At 37.2% G+C, this 15,040-nt stretch overlaps 2 protein-coding genes across 4 annotated transcripts in view; both read left to right on the top strand.

Annotated features, from left to right (window-relative positions):
* LOC140945678 (E3 ubiquitin-protein ligase UBR5-like) overlaps window positions 1-15,040 on the top strand; it is a 30,168-nt gene continuing 15,128 nt past the window's right edge. For 2 of the 3 annotated variants that reach the window (XM_073394704.1, XM_073394703.1), the window contains exons 1-24: window positions 1-196; window positions 307-351; window positions 843-924; window positions 1,403-1,479; window positions 1,973-2,031; window positions 2,367-2,460; window positions 3,100-3,268; window positions 3,378-3,437; window positions 3,884-3,974; window positions 4,060-4,439; window positions 4,951-5,178; window positions 5,952-6,109; window positions 6,186-6,291; window positions 6,741-6,957; window positions 7,082-7,200; window positions 7,556-7,699; window positions 7,843-7,954; window positions 8,460-8,620; window positions 9,091-9,180; window positions 9,743-9,841; window positions 10,825-10,906; window positions 11,137-11,370; window positions 13,112-13,351; window positions 14,545-14,782. In XM_073394704.1, the coding sequence (XP_073250805.1) occupies window positions 135-196; window positions 307-351; window positions 843-924; window positions 1,403-1,479; window positions 1,973-2,031; window positions 2,367-2,460; window positions 3,100-3,268; window positions 3,378-3,437; window positions 3,884-3,974; window positions 4,060-4,439; window positions 4,951-5,178; window positions 5,952-6,109; window positions 6,186-6,291; window positions 6,741-6,957; window positions 7,082-7,200; window positions 7,556-7,699; window positions 7,843-7,954; window positions 8,460-8,620; window positions 9,091-9,180; window positions 9,743-9,841; window positions 10,825-10,906; window positions 11,137-11,370; window positions 13,112-13,351; window positions 14,545-14,782 (3,347 nt within the window). In that variant the 5' untranslated portion in view covers window positions 1-134. The remainder of the gene's footprint in view (window positions 197-306; window positions 352-842; window positions 925-1,402; window positions 1,480-1,972; window positions 2,032-2,366; window positions 2,461-3,099; window positions 3,269-3,377; window positions 3,438-3,883; window positions 3,975-4,059; window positions 4,440-4,950; window positions 5,179-5,951; window positions 6,110-6,185; window positions 6,292-6,740; window positions 6,958-7,081; window positions 7,201-7,555; window positions 7,700-7,842; window positions 7,955-8,459; window positions 8,621-9,090; window positions 9,181-9,742; window positions 9,842-10,824; window positions 10,907-11,136; window positions 11,371-13,111; window positions 13,352-14,544; window positions 14,783-15,040) is intronic. The other variant, XM_073394705.1, reaches the window with a different exon arrangement.
* Window positions 9,391-15,040, top strand: part of LOC140945685 (uncharacterized) — a 94,917-nt gene continuing 89,267 nt past the window's right edge. The window contains exon 1 of the mRNA XM_073394717.1: window positions 9,391-9,397. Within this exon, the coding sequence (XP_073250818.1) occupies window positions 9,391-9,397 (7 nt within the window). The remainder of the gene's footprint in view (window positions 9,398-15,040) is intronic.

Here is a 15,040-nt window from a genome sequence, read left to right as displayed (position 1 = left end):
TTTCCAACCCTCTTCATCGTTCTCTTTTTCAGCCATATTTATATTTCTTCTCTATCGAAACACAGACGGCAAGAGAAAACAGAACTAGACCTTTCTAAATGTTCTAGACGTTTCATTTTCTCTTTGAGGACATCATGCCAACCATTCACATCGCGGTCCACCCTTTACCAAGAACAGTAGAAGAACTACATGAAAGGTTAGATAATGTGCGCTTCTTTTCGCAAACAAAGCGTTGGACTTTGCGAAGCAAAGAATCAAAACCGGAATTAAATGTTATCTAAAACACATTTTCTGCTTTTTTTTTAGGCTAAAGGAGGTTTCAGAATTAAAAGAAAAGCCTGGTTACCTCAGGTAAAGTTGAAAAATAGGATTTTCTCTGAATCGAATTGTTGGACAAACTCCAGTGGGAAGGTGTATTAAATTAATGAAGCTGGCTTATATTTGTATTCATTTATATTTTTCTTTCACTTACAAGCGATCACGGAATAAGGTTTTGAACTCGGTCAATGTAATTTGTGTTTTATACAGCCCTTCACTAGACTTGAACTTACCCGAGGTTTCGTTCAAGTGCTGTTAGCTTTCGCACATGTGCATGGCTTTTTGATATAGAGTGAAACTTACACGATGTCGTGAAACATGAACGAGGCATGAACTTTGAGCTTAGAACTTGTTATCCTTAAAATCTCAATAACGGACCATTAAATGAGAAGTTCATTGATGCTGAGACGTGTTGGCCTTAACATATTTTTTGCCAATATGTGTATCACTTAAACTAGCAAGCCTTTATTGGTTTACTGGTTCAGCAAATAGCTTACAATTGCTGTGTTTTTGTTATTGTTTAGTTCTCCTGTACTTGAGGCGCTAAAAGATCAAGTTATAAAGGAATGTGTTGTAGGACCCAGGCACGTGGCCTTTCTGTTGGAGGTATGAATGTTTGCAGATTTGTCCAATGCAGTATGAGCTGTGCTCAACAAAATAGTAAAATGAGCCCTAACAAAACCACAGCACAGTGTAACAAACAGTCTTCATTTGCTAAAGTTGCATATTGAAAATTAGGGAGCGGGATGTAAATATACGCTCGATGATATCATGAATGATTTTTCCATTTCTTGGTACCTTGAGAAAACAAGGGCTATGTAGTATACTACTTTAATTAAGATGAATTAGTTTTTTTATAGTTACATAGATTTCATGGATTGTTTATAAGTTATCTGGAATCAGGACAATTTGCCCTGGATAGATAATAATTGTCTAGAATTTGGGGGCTAGTCTGAGTAGTCCGGGGTGAATTGTCTGGGAGGCAAGTTGTCTAACATTTAGTTATCTACATGTACAATACACTGTAGATCTGTTGGAGAGGAATTATTGTTTTTTTCCTCTTTTTGATGTAATTATTTTGTAGAATGGACAAGTATGTCGAGTACCATTTACTCTCCATCCAGAGAGGCTAGAATCATCATCAAGAGATTTATCTACTCCGTAAGTGTTTAAAATATTAAATTAATTTAAAAATGGGTAATGCTCTTTGAGGGAAATTCAATTGACCAAGAGTGAATGGTATAGGCATAATTTTAATAAGGCTCTGACTCAATGCAGTACACTCTGCTGGGGAAATAGGTTGGCCTCTAGTCATGCTTTTTCACGTGGGGAAGTCGAACGTCACGGACAGCAGAGCAGTGTTCCACTTTAACACCAACATGGAGTGTTTTCTTTCTCCGCATTTTAATTCACCAAAAATATAGTATAGGTTTATTAATCAATTTATGTTAACACAGGAGTGGCAGCATTAAGCTATTTTACTTCGGTCATCATCAGTTGATTGAGGTTACTTATTTGAGGGATTCTGCACTTTAAAAGTTGTTGCAGGGAGGGACATCTCAGTTAGTACAAGCATTAATAACATATTAAAATTTTTATTTGCCAATGACCCGTAGTAATATATATTATTTTTTTTGTCTTCATAATATTGTAGAGAAGAAGATAATACTAACACTGCTGCCCGGTCTGCATCTCATGTGGTTTTACATTCTGGTATGTCTTTTAAGAAATATCTTTAAATGGTTAGTGTTGATATAATAAAGGTCGGGCTACATGGTCAGCTTGGCATGGCTTCCAGTTGTGTGTGAGAAATTGTTGGTTATTAATAACTTATATACAGTATTAGCAAATCTTTGTATACGTTGTGGTTTGATTATGCTGTAGGTTTTAAGTTGTGGATGTATAGTAATTTTACACAATCAATAAAAGGACAGTTGCAATGAAGGCTGGCTTCAGTTGTTATTTTATAAAATTTTCTGGAGTGTAAAAGGTAATGACAAGAGTATAGAAAATTGTGTTAAATGATTTCCTTTCATTTTGTTTACTAGTGGGTGGAGGATCACGTGGCCAAGGTGAAAGCTCATGGGTTCTTTCAAACAGCGGAGAGACCCTAAGTGGCTTAACAGGGCACCCAGTCATTAGGTATTACCAACATTAATGTCTTCAAAATGAAAGAAAGGGACAAATTTTCACTATCAAGCGACAGTTGGTTGTAGACTTTTTGCAATACAATGTATATTGTTAAGGTAGCCCAGAGCTGAAAATTTACTCCTAAGAGCGCCTGGTGACCAGTAAGGACAGTTTGCTTGAATTCTTAGTGGCCCAGGCAAAAATAACATGGCCTTATTTAATATACCAAAAGCTGTTGTCAATCTGATGTAACTTTTAAAACAGAGCAAAAAGTACCCTTTTAACCCTGCATAAATTATTATTATACGTAGGGTTAAATAAATGTGGATATACTGTGGCGTAATTTTGATAAAATGTCTTTCAACTCTTTTGTGTTGTTGTCGCATATGGCAGTTGCAAGTTGTGGTAATCAAAAATCACCTATTAGATACCCTAACCAGTTCGCAGGATCTCTGTTGCATGTACAGTGTAAACCTGATTAAATAATGTGAGAGGTGTTACGAGAAGATGTATTTCCAACTTCCTTTTAGTTCTAATTAGCAGAAGAATCCCCTGCCAAATACTTAATACCTTCTACTGTCACAAAGTTGATGTATCAGGAAAATGCAACATTACAGAGTATGGAGAAATATTTTCTTTTTTCGATTTTAGCCGTTGGGGATCTGCTCCATCAGCCATGTCATTGCGAACTTCAGCTCGTACTCCAGTTCGTGGACGTGGGCGTGTTGTTAGAAGGGGTGCAAGAGGTGGCACATCAGGATGGGCTATAGGCTCCCGCGTTGTACCTGCAACGGCTGTTCCTGAGGAACTTGTCAATCAAGTGAGTGTTTTTTAATCATGTTCTGAAATCTTTTTTCTTTTGCTTTGTATAAAGGTGGTCAGTACATTTTGCTGTATTGACCTTCCATTATTTTGTTTTATTTTTAAAGGCTCAAGTTGTTCTTCAAGGCAAATCAAGAGCTGCTATTATTAGAGAACTCCAGAGAACTGTGGGTTTCTAAATACTATCATTTTACCAATAAATCTTGCAAAATTTATTATACACCGTTTATTACTTGGTGTTTTTTTATTATTTAGTGCTTTATTGAATTTAATGTTGAGTTAAGCAAAGTAGAGTACATCTTTATTTTGTGAACCATATTGATCACTTTTATTGTGTAATGAAACACACCACTGTGCTTAAATATTTTATAAAATGATTATCAGCTGCTGAGAATCTGCAGTGTAGGAAAGCTCAAAATAGCCGAAAAAAGAATATATATTTTAAATTAAGATCCTGTCCACAGCATTGTCCATACATGTTAAAACAATCCTAGTATTTATAACACATATAGACTAGGCCAAACCAAACTATTAGCCTCTTTTCTTAGTGCTGTATTAGGTATTAAAATAAATATGATGTTACTCATCAGTTTTGGATATTTTGATTTCAAAGAATCTAGATGTAAATTTGGCAGTCAACAATCTTCTTAGTCGAGATGAAGATGATGGGGATGATGATGACAACCCAGAGTATTTGCCTGGAGGTGAGTCGCCTGCAGCAGTTTCACATTGATTTAATTAACAATTCTTTACATCATTAAGTATAATGCCTCATGTGTGTTGTTATAGATGATCTGATGTCCCTGCTGGATGCAGGCGTGCACGTGGATGACCCATCATTTGTTGTGGATCCTGAGGCAATATTTTCTGAGGATATGTTCTATAGTTCACAGTATGGTGCAATTCACAGGCGTGCTAACAGCAGTGCTCGAGCATCAAGAACTGCTGTTGAGAGGGAAGTGGAGCGTGATCGTGAGAGGACTAGGGAAAGAGAGGCCCTGAGACGAGAGAGGGATCGATGGTTGGGAAGCATACATGCAGGGAGTTTAGACTGTGGGTCTTCAAGCAGTGCTTCCAAGCAATCATTACAAGATAAACTTCCTTCTAAAAGTTTCTCTGCAGATCCTGTGAGTGTTACAGATCTTCTACAGTGGTGGCAGCCAGATTTGGTAGGTACATGTAATGTCCTCTTCTGCCATGTCATTTCTCTAACAGCAATGTAAGTGACTTAAGGGGAATATACATACAGTTTAGTCAGGCAGTATTGTGGTGTGTTTCACCTGTAAGTGTTGGTAGTAAATGGTTTGAACATCATCACTTATCATAATTATTATAACACTTTGGTTTTGAAGTCTACACCATTATTTTGTGTTCATTGTTTGGATAACTTGTCTGTGAATCATTTGATTGAAACTTTCATCTCTCATACTTAGGTCTTAGAAACATACAGTTAAACTGATCACGCGTTATATCACTAGCTCATTTTCACTTTAGAGTGATCCCTGAACAAAATGGGAAACATCACTTGAATAGTTGATATTATTACCTTGTTTAAGACCAAATATTACTTGTAACCACAAAAGCAGTGCCTGAAATTAACAGCATCCTACATGTACCATTACTAACAGTTGTATGGGTTCTAAATATTCTGATAAATATTATTAAATCTATTTTTGGCAGGATGGCAACTTTCCACAGTTTCTTCATATTGCTGCCATGTACTCAGAGCTGATCTGTGTTGGGGCTGATGGTAAACTATATCAGTGGAAATGGGATGATCCTCTGCCATATCAAGAACAAGACAGAGCATATCATCCCAGGGCCAAAGCACTTGGACTTGTAGATGAGAAGGTAGTATCAGTATCAGCCTCATCCATAAGAGCATCAGTCCTTACAGAATCTGGCAAGGTATTGAGTTTTAATATTTGTAACGTTATCCAGCGATCTCTGTGAGAAAAGTTAGGCAGGCATACTGAAATCTAGCCCTCTTAACACTCAATTGCACCTTTGAAATTACCCCACATCTTTGTTGTGGTAAAATTGAAACCAGTGACATAACTAGCCTGTGAACGGCAGACATTTCTCCTTGATCTTCACCGCTGAGTGACGTTTTTCCAGGAGGAACGTCTGCGACTCAGTGACAGAAATTCCATTCTGATGACATAAATCAGTGTTTACATAATAAATCCGGTAGTCATGGGGTTCCAAATGCAAATTTGCAGGTCAATTTTGGTAAAGTGTTGTGTTTATCTTCAAATGAGCTCCAGGAAAACTCAAATGCTTCTTCTAGTGAAGATCGTATTCCACAAATATATTATTGACTGTTTTGTTAGATTCATTGCGTTTACATTTGACCTTTGCGGCCTTTTGTCTTTTGTCTGTCATTCATAAACAATAGCTAAAACTATGAAACTACTCTGTCAACTAATTAGTGCCTCTGAGCGGATTCGGGACAGATTTTGCTATGGAATTTCTGTTGCTGAATCAGAGACGTTCCTCCTCGCGAAACATCCCTCAGCGGTGAGGATCGAGGAAAAACGCCTGCCTTTTGCAGGCTATGATATAATCTGTTTCAGCTGCTTAAATCAACCAGTAGCCAGCCCTTAGGTACATCCCTGAGTTTCTAAAAAGTGGAGAAGTGCTTGAGATCAAAGAAGGCTCAAATGAAGCTTTTTCTTTAGGTTGCCACGTGGGTGGATGAAACTCTTTGCTCAATTGCTGGCAAACTGGAACATCCCATCCAAGGATTTGCAGAATTTTCTGGAGACAAAGTTGTAGCTGTTCACACCTGTTCCCTTTACACTTGTGCACAGATGTTCTCCGGGGCACTTTACTGGTGGTAAGTGGTTTTTCCTTGCTAATAATTAAAGAAGATAAAAATGGGCTCATCGAATTTGATTCATGTATTTCTACAGGGGTGTCCTTCCATATGAGCAAAGAAAGAAACTTCTGGAGAAAGCTAGAGCAAGAGCAAGAAGAAACCGAACCACGTTCACCAGCTGCATAGTTCGAGGTGTTCAGGTTTGTAACGAAATGGTATATTTTGGGAGTAAACTTGAAAAAAAAAAACTCCAAAATGAAAATGTATGAAAGATTTTAGGTTTTGACTTCCAGTTAAAAAGCAAACAAATAAACAAAGTAACATTAGTGAGCCTTTAAAGTCAATCATATTGTTACTAACTAATTTATGTAAGAAATTTTACCTTCTCCATGCTTGTTAGCTTGAGCTTCCCCAATTAAAACTTTCTTTTAGTTCAAATATTAGATTGGTCGATAATGGTTAGATTCAAGATTGGCATATTATGAAACATGCTTCTCAGTGTGGTGTTGGTTCAAATATAAACAAGTCAACAAATGTTATTATTAACACCCTTGTACAGTATTTCACCATGGTAACATCATTTCAAATGGAAAAAAAGCAATTATTGTTAGTAAATAATTTTGTTCTATTGTTTTTTTTTTATGGATAGGTATGCTTGCGTAGCTGTCCTTTGTACCATCCTGGTTCTATTGGGTTTAACATTTCATCTGGTATCCCTCGTATGGGCCAGTTATTGGAGTCAGCATGGAACTTGGATGAAAAGTGTCGGTTTAAAGTGCTGCCACTAGGAAATGAGAAACCTCCCTGTAATACACCTGCAGTTATTGAGGAACAAGAAGCTGATGTTCCTGGCTCTCTCGGACTCAGTAAGTTCCTTTTTATATACATCACTACTTAAACTTCTAAATAATTACTGGCCGTTGTCCAAATTACGGACCGACTAAAATGTTATATTCTTCAAAAGAAATAACTAAATTACCTCTCTTTCAGAGCGTAAAAAGGATCCATCTCTAGACTCCTCAGAGGATAAATCAATTCAAGATTGGGATCTTAAGGATGTTATTTTTGTGGAAGATAAACGAAACATACCAGTAGGAAAAGTACTTAAAGTGAGTAATTTTTAAAGCTGTAAAGAGAAGATTTTAGAGGCAAGTTCAACTTGAGCCTGGTTCACAAATTGCGTTATTGTGCACAACACCCTTACATGAAAACTATCAAGCATTTCGGCCTAGCATCTGCATCGGCTTTCCTTGCACAGTACCCCTAAAGTTCAATGTGAGCAATATTATTATGTGCTGAATATTTCCATTTGTGGACACTGTAACACAAATTGATTTTAAGGGACAAAATGCCAACACTGTAAGAGTACTGTAAACTAGGCTTTAGATAGTAAAAGTGGCGCATGATCTTCCCCTCCTCTTGACAAATGTTCATGCAGTATGCACTCTTCCTTTGTATTTCTAGGTGGATGGACCTTATGCTGCTGTGAAATTTCCACCCAAAGATAGCAGTCTCCAGGGAGCAATTCACACCAAAGAAGCTGTAAGCAATGAAGAGGCCACATCTCTTCTGCAAGATGTACGCCTTCTGCGAAAGGATGAACTGCAGGTCAGTCTCCTTTGTAGGGGATACAACTGGTCACATGTAGAATCTGTTTACGATTTGGAAGCTCGGAATACAAAAAAAGGTGTTGGTGATGATTTTCTTTGCTGGTTATGGTTTCCGGTAAGCAATTTTGTTTTTCTTTGTAGCTGGTGAAGTCATCTGCTGCCAACAAGATTCCTGACTGTATTCAACGTACACCAAAGCTTTTGTCTGTTCCACAAGGGACCAGGCCTATAGCTGTTACTGTCAATTGTAAAGGTACGATGATTACACTCTGAGTCTGAACTGCTGAAACCCCTTGAGTTTGAGTTGGGGATGCAAGGCCTGCATGCTTTCCGTTATACCAAAGGTTTTGGGAAATTTCAGTCAAGAAATGAATAATACACTTCAGTCTGCATTGTCTGGTTCAACTGAAACTTATAACATTCAATTAAAAAAAAAAAAAACATCATTTCCAGCACCACTTTGCAGAGAAGAAGTCAAAATTTGGGGCTAAGCATAAATGGAACGTTTTAATCCAGTTGAAAACTTTGTGGTTCTTTTTTCTCTTGGTTAGTTTCACAAGTTTCTTACCCATCTGTTTGGCAAAATGGCAAGCACCCTATGTGTTTTTCTTTGTTATGTTATTTCTTCATCAATTTATATAATTATTCCTTTAGTTTTGAACATTTTTTATGGTGTCTTTTCTATGATCCATTAAGGATAGTGAGCTGGTTATTTTCCAAGTTAGTCTAAAGGATCTATTATCTCTTCTGTCTTACAGGAGTTCATGTAGTACTGAAGACATCATCAGGTGTTCGTTATGCCCTTTATAGTTTAGCCTCCTCCAAGCCAGAACCTGGAGGAACAATGCCAAAAGACTGTGCTGCCTTTCTCAGCCAGCCAGGAGGCAGAGCTGATATCAAGCTTTATCCAACTGGAGATGTAAGCTACACAATTAAGTACATAAACAAAGTAACAAGAGCTTCTCAAAAGACTATGCTTAATTGATAGAGGCCAAACTAATATTACATCATCGTAAACAAATGTAGTTAAAGAAAGAAATTGTAGAAAACAAATGCTGAGAATCCAGCTACATTGGCACTAACCCTTACAATTTTGTACCATTTCTAAGGACATCTCTGCTCAGTTACACCTCTTTTGTCTAGTACCAGGTCGTGGTTATGGTCTTCCCTTAGTCAGCATTAAAGAATATTAATTAAGCATTAATAATTCAGCCTTGTCCATTTTCAGTCTGAAGCACCACTTAAGACCTGTTTGTCTTACATGTAAAACAGAACACATCTTATGACCATTTTCTCGTTCTTAAGACAATGCAAGGAATAGTTTTCAGAGACTATGAACATTAAGTGACTTGGGAAGTGCAGTCATTATTGTTCCATTATATTTGCCAGGACTCATTGATTATGATGACTGACATCAATGGAGCACTGTTTCCTTTGTCAAAGAATCCTGTTGGTACTGTTAAAGACCCAACGTGGATGGTAAGTCAACTAATTTTTGCTATTGATTTGGTTACTTTCATGTTGCAAATATTGATGTCAAGATTTTAATATGTACCCCACAATCAGAGTTTTCTCTTCAGCAAATGTAAAAGCATATGTAGAGTCGTTCACAACACTGTCATTTGCACAGGTTGGCTTTTAACCTACATGAATGACGATGCAAGAACAATTTTTTACGTGCTTATAATCATGCCAGAAAGAAACCTCTGCTCACAGGGCAATTTTTTATGTTAACTTTTATCCAAAGTGGACTATATGAAAGTAGGAATTTTGCTGATAATGACAGAGGCTAAATGTCGTAATACTATTACTTTTACCCGTGTGTGCCCTTGTTTGTTAATAATCTATGCTAATTCATGACTGTGCTGTAGCAGAGCCCGATGGCCCCTGGCGCCTAACTTTTGCCCTCGGGCAACTAGAAAATCTTAGTTTTTTCAGACAAATCATATGCTGGGCACCCTAGATTTAACAGGTTCAGAGCAGTGGGCTGCTATCAATTCTCCTTAGAGCACAGCCTTGATAATTCATAATTTCTTACCAGGATCTTGCTCCATTACAAAGCCTTGGTGTAGGAGTCACCTCCTTGAGGCCAGGAACAGAATGTAAAAGTAGAGCGCTTGTGGTTGTTCTTGCAGTGGAAGTAAGTAATGCTTAGTTATTATGTACAATGTGTTTTAACATTTTACCTTAATAGCTGTAGTTAAGCCTTCCTTAACCCATTCGCCCCTGAACCGCCCGTAACCGCCCGTGCGGATCCAGGTCCTTTCTACCCATTGTGACGTCATCAGTTTTAACGGTCAAGGACAACTTTCTTCACTAACTTGTGCAGAGTGAAGAGATCTTTCAAACCATACCAGAATGAGCACAATTCAGTCAAGGACACCGGAGAAACAAGCAAAAAACCACGTGACATTGACCTGAAAATCTCCATGAAAATCTTGTCCCATTACCCACCTACCTTTCCTTTCGCCTAATCCTAAGATCCTAAAAGCTTTCCTAAAAACTCTTCCCACCAAAATCAAGCCTACTAAATGCCCAGCAAGAGAAAAAAAAAATGAGGCAAGAAAAGCAAAAAAAGAAGGGAGGAGAGAAAGCGAAAAGTAAAAGTCAAGACTGCTGTGTCACTTTTAAACCCAAAAACTATCTCGAAATTTTGCTTTCTGCGCATGCCCGAACTTCGCAAGCTGATATTTTGCATCTGGATCGGAAGACCGCGAAGTGTTCGACCTGTAAACCAGTTTGTGGTAAGTTTTAGCTCTTTATAGCACGACAGTGACCAGAAAACCACTCGACTAGCTTCAAAACGCGTTTTTCGGCAAAATCTCTATGAGCGAATGGGTTAAACCAATATTATTATGGGTTCACAAGATGATGGGAGTGAATGACTTCATTTTACTTGTGCTTTCTTCCTTGGTGCTGTTTTGAGAGTTATTTTTCTGTTTTGAAGTAATTTTATTTTAGTTGTATGTCGTGTTTGTTATTAATGCGTAGGGGATCCTTGATAGAAATAATAGTATTAATTTATTGGTAGAAAAAAAAATGTGGTGAAATACTTTGTAGCTTTTGGCAAATAGATTTGGCTTTTTTCTTCATTATTATTCAATGTTATTTTCTTCTATACAGACACAGCAGCTGATGTCTCATGTTCTCAGGACTGACTATGATGCTATTAAACTCTTTCTGGACTCAGTGGAGGGAGATCATGGTAAAACATTCTGATGTACAGGAATGGCCCATGACCCGTAATAAGCCATCCAAATGAAATTCTTGTGTTTTATTTTACTCTGGGGTACAATTTAGCAATGCAGAGTCAACACAAGTTTAATCATAACCCTTTCATTCTTTTTTATAATGATTATTCCTTATTTTAAACAAATGTAATACAACATTACTGTCAATAATGCTTGTCTACTTGATTGGCATTTACCTTAACAGAAAATAAACGGAGCATCCTAGAAGCAGCGTTGCTTGAAAGATGTGATGGTAACAGGAACATTGTTCATGCATGTGTGTCAAGGAGTTTGCCTGTGTCTGCTCATGAGGCTGGTGAGAACACAGGTTCTTCCTCCAGTGGTGTGGCACTTGGTAATAAACTGGAGTCCATCAAAGGTGCTGTGGATGCTCTTGCTGCAGCTGTAGCAGCAGCAGCCGCTGCAGTCCGTTCAAATGGTAAGAATATGTGAGTTGTTGTAGAGTAAGTTAGTACAAGGAACAATGTTCAAAGTGTTTTCCTTGATTTATTGATTGATAAAATTAATCTGTAAACTAGATTTTCGTTGTGTAATGCAGGAATTGATATTTAATGACAATGCACAGTAAAGTAATAAATATTGATAATTATTATCACTTATAAAAGAACTAAGATAGTACACATGCTCTGATTGGCCGAGAGGAGTGTTTGCATGAGAGTAAGTAAACATGGTTGTCGCATGAACATGGTTTGCTTTTCGTGCGCTAATCATGCAAGCACAAATTTGAAAAAAGTTTTCAAGTTCAAAACTCGACAAGTTTACTTTATTCACCCATCCCTTCATCGGCTTAAACGTGGCAAATTGTTGCAAAGACTGACTTTTTAAGCAAGAAAAATCCGTATTTTGGAAAGCATTTTTTTGCAAAACAAGAATTTATTACATGTGCAAGACTTTGTGGACAAGACTTTGCAACTGGTAAGAATTTCTCTTTTTATCAGTGCCATAAGTGTGCATTTTTTCTTGGGAAAATTATTTTATAAAAGCAATAGAAAACTTTTTTTCCTGTGTTTGCATAGCCTGTTATGCGATATAATTTTTTGGCAAACAAACAAATAAATGGAACCCTTGACTTTGTCTCGGGTTTGCATAACTGTCTCAAATTCTCCGAACTCCTCTCATGTTTATATCAGGCTATGCAAACACAGAAAACATTTTCTATTGCTTAACTAACATAGCCCTTTAAGAAGCCACAGGGTTTTGTAAGACATTTTCACTTGTATCCAGAAATGCACATATCCTAGACCTTGGCCTCTTCATATTACGCACAATTATTTCCATATCATTCCGTGTTTGACAGAATTGCTTGTGTTCAGGTCATGAGTCAAAGGGCATGAATCTTTGAGTGCATTTCTGTACATAACTTAGTTGTGTGAATCCACACCAAGGCATTTTACTAGGCTGAACGTCTGGCATTCTGTAGTTAACAATTGGTCTCAGTTTGCACTTACTGCAATTTTCAAAGACACACAAATTTTTAAGTGTAAAAGCTAACTGAGGTTTGTGTTTTTGGTTGCCGTCAATCATCTTAGCAGACCTCTTAGGAACAACAATTTACTTGAGTGGGTTCAAAAGGTCATTGTTTGTGATTGGTGGGTTTCAATCCATTTTTTGTGTTTTTGTGTTTCAAGGTTCGTTGCTAGTGACCATAATTATGATTGATGGAAGCGTAAAATGCAATTCAGAGGGAAAGGGGTGACCTTTGAACTTCAGAGTTCAGGTGTTTTTGAAAATTCTGGACGATAACTTGCACTCTGGATAAATTTTGTAATGTACTTCATCTGCTGTTTGCAGTCTGCACTTGTATACTAGTCAGTTGCAGCTTCTAGTCTGCACTCATATTGTTTACTTTAGAATTTAGGTTGCAGTCTTCACTATATGTCTAGTAAAAAAAGTCACAGTTTGTATTCTCTTCTTAGCCTTAATGCAAGTGCAATTTGCAGGCTGATTTTTTATATCCAGTCTATAAACTTTTGTCTGTTATGCCTACATTAGGTACTCAGCAGTTCCAGATTCCCAGAAAGAAATAGTTACAGGACCTAAAAATCTTTCTCAAATGGTGTTTGGGTGGAGGCTGAGGGAGGTGGTTACAAGTGGCTATTGGTTATAGAGCTGCATTAAATAGGGAAACTAATGTTCCATTGTTGTTCTTTTACTTTCAGATGGTGGTACTACGACTTCAGGTAATAGCAGTACTGCTGGCTCTATAAGCATTTCCAGCGGCAATGGACGCAGTAGTGGTGGGGTAGCAGCAAGTAATGGTGGCTCAGCATCCAGATTGGGTGTTCGGGAGATGATGCAGCGAGCAGTAACTGCTGCAAGGTCTGCATCATCTTCACTGGCCGGACTTGATGTTGAGGAGGATGCTCCTATACCCACCTTGCACTGGCCTCCTGATGCGGGTACGGCTGCTGCTGCTGTGTAGTTAGAATTCACCCTGCTACAACAACAACAACAACTTTATTTTATTTCAAAGTCCTTGTTACAAAATAAAGTAAAACACCACCCGCAAGTAGCAAAGGCTATTTGAGGCAGGTTGTGTAAAAGTAAAATAAAATAAAAAATAATAATAATTAGGTAGATTCGTAAAATAAAATGTAAAGAAAAAAAGGTGAAGAAGATTAATTAGGTAAGACAATAGAGCACAATCAACGACACGAAAACGGGCAAAAATTAAGTATGCATGTTTAACAAGCAAAATAAAATACTAAGAGAATGTCAGTTGTTGTAGAATGGTGAGGGGTGCAAGTTATTTGTCTTGGTCCTTAAGGATCTGCATAAGAGTCTCGTGCAATCGTTTTTTGAAAGTGCCATATTTAAGCTGTTTAAAACGTGTTGCTCTCCTTTTTATCTCATTACTGACAAAAATTAGCAAAGTAAGAACTTATCCGACAGTTCTGCATTATTATATTACTGCCAATAACCTGGGGTTAGGGTTGGCCGAATAAGAATGAATGAAAACAACGATCAAAAGGAATTGTGAAAACAGCAAAGAAAACAACAATCCAAATGAATTGTTTTTAATTGTTTTTAATTGAAACGAGTTTTTTTCAATTGAAATGCATTTTTGTTAATGGAAATGAACAGGAGCTTATGAAATGAAATGACTTGTAAATACTGCTTTGAAAGAATATATATATATATTTTTTCCTCTTCAACGAAATTAATTGTAAATAGTTTTTAATAGTTAGTTTTGTTATCAATAAAAGGTTAGTATTATTTTAGATATTAAAATGGAACCACAAATTTAATATTCGATAAGAAATTGAGAACTTTATCTTATTTCCCTTTTTTAGTAGAAAATGTTTACCCTAGAATATAGTTTTTAAACGAAATTAAGTGTTTTTTAATCAAAAGGAATAAATGGTGCTTTGACTTAATAGTGTTTTTAAGCGAAATCATAAGTAAATAGGATGTTATAGTTAGCTTTGTTATCAATAAAAGATTATTATTATAAAAATAAAAGTAAAATAGACCGTTTATTTTAAAAAAAGGAAAACAACAAGTAAATCTTAATGTTTGAAATATTGCTATGGACATAAGCTGCAGAAAGTGGAAGTCTCTAAATGTAAATCCTCATTTTTTGACTTAATAGATGTACAGGATGAAGAAACCAGCTCTCTGTCAGCTGCCTCAGCTTCAGCTGGTGCTGCTGGACCATCAGCAGCTGCACCATCCATTACGGGTACTGCAGCATCTGCTTCAGGGTCCAGCCAGCAAACATCAGAATCATCTGGACAGCGAACCCAACAAAGCAAGGCTCTTAGCTGTCTGAACCTGTTGTGTGAAAGCCCAGTGCTGGCTCCTTATCTCCTCCAACTTTTAACAGCCAAGTAAGGAGTCATTACTTTTATCTAATGGGTGTTTGAGACTGCCAAGAGTGTTGGTATGATCACTTGTGCATGGGGAAAAACCAGATCGTTTGTGACCCAGAGAACCTGCAGAGTCTTTTTGGTGCATTTTGGTTTGTTTTACACAGAATAAGTCTCATCCACTTCATGATTCTCTGACATGTCGTATTATTCACTTTAAGGACACATGACTTGTTGTTTGACTATTCAGATTGTAAATATCTGTTTCTTACTAAAGTG

Source organism: Porites lutea, chromosome 8, assembly GCF_958299795.1.
Source record: "Porites lutea chromosome 8, jaPorLute2.1, whole genome shotgun sequence".
Lineage (NCBI taxonomy): Eukaryota > Metazoa > Cnidaria > Anthozoa > Scleractinia > Poritidae > Porites > Porites lutea.
The sequence above is the reverse complement of the archived record's forward strand: the minus strand, read 5'-3'. Positions and strand labels throughout refer to the sequence as shown.